The following is a 6,595-nucleotide window of genomic DNA, read 5'->3' as shown; positions in this document are numbered from 1 at the left end:
AAAAAAAAACTCCACGGACACAAGTGGGGCAACCTCTAAGGAAGGAAGAAGCTGTAGGGAACCACGCGTGTTTCACTTGCATTTCTTTTTATTGAAGCAACAGTCACATAACATACAATTGAGCCTTAAATATGAAAAAAAAAAAAAACTCCACGGACACAAGTGGGGCAACCTCTAAGGTATAAGGAAGCTGTAGGGAACCACGCGTGTTTCACTTGCATTTCTTTTTATTGAAGCAACAGTCACATAACATACAATTGAGCCTTTTGAAATATGAAATTAATTAGAATGTAGTAAATACACAATGTCTCAATGACAGTGTCTATCTTCTTTCAAGAAAGTTTTAAACTCCCCCCCCAAAACAAACAAACAAACAAACAAAACAACAGCAACAACAACAAACAGTCCATCTCCAATCTGTCCTGGTCAGCCGCAGAGAAACCAATCTGATTTCTGTTTCTATGGGTTTCCTTCTCCTGGACATTTCGAATAAAGGGAATCACACAAAACCTGATTCCATTTTGTGTCCTGTTTCTGTCCCTGAGCTGCATTATTATGACATTTTCACTATGGACCAGGTACCTGTCCTTTGTTCTTTATGGTTTAAAAATAATCCCAGGGCTGTGAAGACACCTCATTTTGTTGGAATAGATGTGACCCAGCCTGAAGGTATATAGATGTGAATCCAAACCAGCCATGTGATCCGGACCCTCACATCACAGAGTGAGAACAGAAGGGCAGTGGAAGAGTCAGCAAGGACAGGGAGGGACAGCACACAGGTGGATGGAGGAGGCGTCCTCTACAGGGAAGGGCTCCTATTCTCCTACGCCCAAACCTCACCTACCGCGTCTACTTCCCTGGACATTTTCAACAGACAGATTCCCCAACTATGGTCCCCACTTTCTTATGGTCCAGATTCTCTTTCAGCACCTTCTGGAGTCATCAGATGGGCTCTAAGGCTCCCCCACTCTGAATGGTGCATTGTTGCCTCTGTGTTCACATCCTGGCTGCATGGAGGGCCCTTCTGGTGTCGTTTCGAGCCAGAAATAGCAGCACCCCGAGCACCACCAGGATCAAGCCAGCCACGCCCAACCGGATGAGATTCTCCACTGTGTAGTCTTGGGGATGGAAAAATAAGAATTGGGGGTCAAGAAGTCTCACAGGTCAAGGTAGACTCAAATCTCTAGGATTTTGATGTTCAACCTGGGCTCCCACCTCCCCTTGACATCAGTGTCCCTCTGATGTCTGAACTCTGCACCTGCTCTGACTCACCTTGATCAGAGTTAGCTGTGCCCAAGTACTGAGGATGAGTAAGAAATGGTCTCAGTTCAGAAATAACTAAGAGCTGTGTGCTCTGTGTTCAGTCTGTGGATCAAGTCCCCATGAGCTTATTCCCCTATAGCTGAGACATCCCACCTTCTCCACAGCTGGGGACCCAGGTTCCATGGAGGAGGGGTTGGTGTCAGGGGCTCCTGGATCTCAGGAGCACGAAAGGGTGAAAGTCTGGACTGGGTCTCCTTCACCCCTCCCCACCCAGGCCCCTCCTCTCATGAATCTGCTATATCCATTGTCACTTGAAGTTGTTCATCTATTGATTCTTTTATTAACTCACTTTATTTTACAATAACAAATACCTACAGTGATAGATATATCTTCCAAATGAAAAATATGGGTATGTAAATGCTAATCATGTAATTTTGTTTTTTAACTCAAAAGACAACTAAGGTCAAAACCAAGGAAGTCCACACTTCTGGTTCAAATTTAAGTCACAGAGAAAAATCCACCTAATTTCAATATTTAGTGGGCACCAAAAGTAGGAATTTAGGTCAATCTCTTACCCCATTTTTATATAAATCACATGATTTAAACGGAAGTTATGGATTGTTCCTCATTACAGTGATCCATGCATTAACTCTAAATGTCAGCTCCATAGTTCAGAACATGCACATGGATGATCCGCGTCACTCAGTTGGGTTAATATCCAAGTGGGTGACACCAAGAAGCCCTTGTAATGTGTGTCATGTGGTTAAAAGTCAGAGAAAGGATAATTATGAGGAGATGTGTGTCTGTCAGGAAAAGAGAGCCTTCCTAGTAAACCCTAATGAAACAGAAGAAGGGATTAGAACAAAACGGCCAATTGGGCTTTCAATCTGTAGAATTCTACATTTCAAAATGTAGAATTCTTAATGGGTTTGCCTTGACATAAGGTTGGGTGTGAATTAAGCTGTTTTCCAGAGGGAAAACTCTGGAACATTTTAATCCCTCGTTTCATTGTATTAGGTGTGGAGTGAGAAAAATAGGTATGCAAATGAAAATAAAGAAGTGAAATTTTCCTGGCCTGGTGGGGATTATAATTTTATCAGCATGTTGGAGGGATCAACTGAAAAACAGTCCACAGGGAGAGAGTCTTTAGGAGGCTACCAGGTCATGAAATAAATATGCCCAAGCCAAGAGCTTCCCTATGTGCACTTACTACCATTTAGAAAATGTACAGGAATCAAACAGCTTTCTCACAAATTACAACGTTAGAGGTGCAATTCTCTGGGTGGGCTGGGCATTTACACAGTTTTACAAATGGCTGTCACATGCTTCTAAGGTTCATGCATAAACCTCATTTGAAAATGTGTGAAAGAAGACTTTATATAAACAAGAAGTTATTCTCCATTAAAAAAATGTCTAAATTTAATCTGCTCCCAATGAAAAGAAGAATAGAATGTTTATCTTTCTATCTGGACTCCATATAATGTAAGTTAAATTGTGAGCTTATAGACTGAAGTGTTGCCTGAAGGTTCTCTAAAAAGAGCCATAATAGACCCGTGTGCACAGAGACACTGAGCAGAGGGGAATGCACGAAGTCCGGGCAGGAGGCCCCAGGTCCCCATGAGGCCTGCAGGGTCCCTCCTTGTTCTCAGGTGAGCACTGAGGGCCTGGAGGCCTCCAGGTAAGCACAGGGGGCTGTGCAGTGTGGTGCCCAAGGCAGGATGCTTCTCTCTATAGGGGAGTGTCCAGTGGGGGCTGGGACTGCAGGGACCCAGATTCTGAGATGAAGATGTCAGCTGGTGAGTGGTGGTGGTGGTGGTATTAGGTGTGGAGTGAGGGTGAGGGGGGAGGGTCTGTGTTCTCTGCTCAGTCTAATCACATTCCTGCTCATTTCACTCACATCTCATTCACCCTCCCTACCCTTCATCTATGCTGAGGTTCAGAAATGGGGTTCAGGAGTGGGAGGTCCTGTCTGTCTCTACTCTCATAGGCTGGACTCTGCTCTGTGGAACCTCCTCCACCTCCTTGTTTATTACTGTCACCCACACTCCTAGGGACAGGGCCCTGAACTGACTGAGCACAGAAAGGACGGGGTCAGGCTCCTCACCTGAGACCAGCAGCTCCAGGGGGTCACTGGGCTGTGAGAGCAGGTAGGGGGAGGTGCTGTTTGAGCCATAGCACCTGTAGGTCCCCTGGTGGCCTGAGGTCACAGGACTGAGGGTGAAGTTGGCCTGAGAGGGTGCGGACGTGTCCTGCAGACGAAGGTGCTGGGGAGGGTCCAGTGACCCCTCCCTGTGCAGGTAGAAGGTGTCAAACCAGATCTCAGACCCACACTGCAGGGTCACGGTCGCTCCCCAGGGCACTGAGGGTCCTGGCTGGGCTGAGAGGGAGGGTTTCCTGTACATTCCTGGGGAGAGGAAGGTTGTGGTGTGTGGGGAGCCACCTTTTCCCTCACGTCTGTGACCCTGACCTGAGGGAGCTTGTCCTCCAGAGACTCTGTCTGTGACCCCGTCCCTGCTCCTCTGTCCCCCTGAGGGGGTGGGGTGTCTCTTATCTCCTTTTAACACCTTTCTCACCCTCTCCCTCCTTCAGCAGATGGAAAGGGCCCCATGAGAACCATGAGCTACAGGAGAGGGACACGTTCCCTCCTGAGGCCACCACAGGGCCTGTCTGGGCTGACAGGGAGGGTGCACCATCCACTCCCGAGGGAGGAGAAAGGGTCTGTGTTAAAGGGACCATCACCCTCATGCCCCAGGTGTGTTCTCTGAGGGGTGGGGTCCCCTGAGGCCACACTGTATTCCCTCTGCCTGTGACCTGGAGCCCACAGTAGGGAGGGGACCCAGTATCTCCCTTACCTGTCATCACCAGGAGCAGGGGGTCACTCGGCTCTGAGAGTATGTCCCCAATGGTGTAATATGCACACTGGTACAGCCCTGCATTGTGTGAAGTCATGGCGCCAATGAGGAAACCGGCCTTGTTGCTGGAGTTCTGTGGGTTCCTCGTATCCAAGGGCTCAGAGCCCCTCTCTTTATACAGAACGTAGACACTCGCCTGCAGAGACCCCTGACACCAGATGGTCACAGGGCTCCCGTTGGTGACGATGGGGCCTGAGTCAGCCCACATGGAGGGTTTGGGGACGTCTCCTGGAAAGGAATCAGGTATGAAAGGTCCTGGGGAGCCCTCATCCCCTCATGATGTCATGAATGAGGAAAGGATGCCATTTAATGAGCACCTACTGTGTGTGAGGCACATGCTGGGGTCTGTCATTCATCCCCTCTCACCTCACAGCAGTCATGCACCAGGGATTGCTGACCCCTCCACCCACTTCTGAGGCCCAGAGAGGTTAATCACGTGCCCCATGTCACCCAGCCTGGACGGGGCCGGTCTGGGACTGGGATCCAGGACTGTGGATTTCCTGTGCTGTCCTCACGTTGCCCGAGCCCCAAGCCCCCAGAAGGACACCAGCTTCGTGCTCTGGGCTCCTTCTCTGCAGGGGCCTGTCCATATCTCATCTGGAGCTGAGGGTTCTTCCTCATTATCCACCCCCAACACAGCAGGGACAGCAAGGGGCAGGGTGAGGGGTGGACTCTGAGTCTCTTCTGGATCCATCCCCACCCACAGGGCCCTGATGAGCCCTTGGGAAGGAGCTTGGGCTGCTCCTCCCATAAACCCCCTTCTCCTGTCCTGGCACCCAGGACTCACTGTCTCTCTCTGTGTCTTTGGCCCAGTGGCCCCTGTAGTCCCTACCTCACCCTCTCACAGGGGTGTCTCCTCCCAGCAAAGATGCCAATAATGTATCTGGAGCCTAAATCCATGGATGGGGCAATAATGGGACTTACCTGAGACCAGGAGCTCCAGGGGTTCACTGGGTTGTGACCACACCTGGGGTCTGTTCCTGAAACAGCCATAGCATCTGAACCTCCACCTGTGGCTGGGGGTCACGGGCCCCACAGGGAACAGGGCCTGGGACCACCCACTGGGCTGTCTCTGTGAGTCCAGGGTCCAGGAGAGCCTGTGATCTCCTTCCTTAGTCAGAATGAACCTGTCAAATTTCTGCCCTGAGCCACACTGGAGGGTCACGTTCCCTCCTGAGGTCACGACAGGGCTGGGCAGGGTTGTAAGTCTGGGTTTGCTGTAGGATCCTAGGAGAGGAGGAGGAGAGTATTAATGGGCTCACACCTCCCTCACGGCCCCCAGGGCTGGGCTGTGAGAGGGAGACACCCTGAGAGCAGACCCCCTTCCTGAGGGCAGAGCCTGAGTCTGGGACCTCTGAGTGTCCTCTCACCTGTCACCACCAGCTCCAGGAAGTCACTGTGCCCTGACCAGCCCGAAGGACTGTAATAGTAACAGTGATATATCCCAGCATCATGCTCTGCCATGTGTGTGATGGAGAACTTGGCCTTGTCTCCGGGCTCCTGTGGCTTTTCTCTTTTCCATGGTACTGGGCTTCCCTCTTTATACAGATAAAACTCTTGGGCCTTCAGGGTCCCCTGACACCAGATGGTCATGGGGTTTCCCAGGGGGATCACAGAACCTGGCTCAGCCCAGATAGTAGGTTTGGGGAGGAGCCCTGGAAGGAAACCAAAGGCTGGGTTAGAAGGCATTACCCACCCCCACATTCCTAAGATGCCCCACATCCATTAACCCAGAACCACTGTTCTCCATCCCCAGATGCACAGGTTATAACCCCTTGTGGAGTGGGACCAGGGACTCCTGGGGAGACTCACCTGCCTGCACTGGGTTCCTGAGGCCCACACTCAGCCCTGGAAGAGAGTCCCTGTGAGAGATTTGCCCTGAGCCCGGAGCAGCACCCTCCTCCCCATGAGCCTCCTGAGTCCTGGGGTCCTGACAGACCAGGGTTCCCCCCTCTGCCTCCTATCTCACCGAGGCAGAGCAGGGCCGTGAGGGTGGGGGTCATGGCGTCTTCTCCCGGAGGCCTCAGCTGAGCAGATGGAGGAGGCCACGGTGCTAGTAGGGTGGACAGACAGACGCACGGGTGATGGTCACTTGGAGGCTGGCCCTGCCTGTCATGGGGTTGTCACGCCAGTAGCCTACAGGCAAGGGCACAGCCTCTCTCTAGCAGCCTGGCTCTCATTTTCATGGTGAAGCAGGAAATAGACCCGGAGCCTCCCTCCTGAGACGCCCCTTGCAGGTGAGCTGACCCAGGGCACGTCCTTCCCTGTCAGAGCCTCCCCCACGGGGCCTCCTTCCTCCTCAGCCCGTCCATCAGCACCTCCCTGTGATCCTCACCATGGACAGCGCCACCCGGGCCCTGGAGACGCTTCAGGAAGACATGGGTCCCTGTGGCCTGCAGAGCTCAGATCAGCAGGGACAC

At 51.7% G+C, this 6,595-nt stretch overlaps 1 protein-coding gene and 1 pseudogene across 1 annotated transcript in view; both read right to left on the bottom strand.

Annotated features, from left to right (window-relative positions):
- Nucleotides 1-4,383, bottom strand: part of LOC102254359 — an 11,116-nt pseudogene extending 6,733 nt beyond the window's left edge.
- LOC102254651 (leukocyte immunoglobulin-like receptor subfamily A member 5) overlaps nt 1-6,589 on the bottom strand; it is an 18,878-nt gene extending 12,289 nt beyond the window's left edge. Inside the window, exons 1-3 of the mRNA XM_014535538.1 lie at nt 6,511-6,589; nt 6,145-6,311; nt 5,988-6,023 (exon numbers count right to left, since the gene is read on the bottom strand). Coding sequence (XP_014391024.1) covers nt 5,988-6,023; nt 6,145-6,178 — 70 coding nt within the window. The 5' untranslated portion in view covers nt 6,179-6,311; nt 6,511-6,589. The remainder of the gene's footprint in view (nt 1-5,987; nt 6,024-6,144; nt 6,312-6,510) is intronic.
- Between the last annotated feature and the right edge of the window lie 6 nt (nt 6,590-6,595).

The sequence above is a fragment of the Myotis brandtii genome, unplaced genomic scaffold (genome assembly GCF_000412655.1).
Source record: "Myotis brandtii unplaced genomic scaffold, ASM41265v1 scaffold1444, whole genome shotgun sequence".
NCBI classification, from domain to species: Eukaryota; Metazoa; Chordata; class Mammalia; order Chiroptera; family Vespertilionidae; genus Myotis; species Myotis brandtii.
The sequence above is the reverse complement of the archived record's forward strand: the minus strand, read 5'-3'. Positions and strand labels throughout refer to the sequence as shown.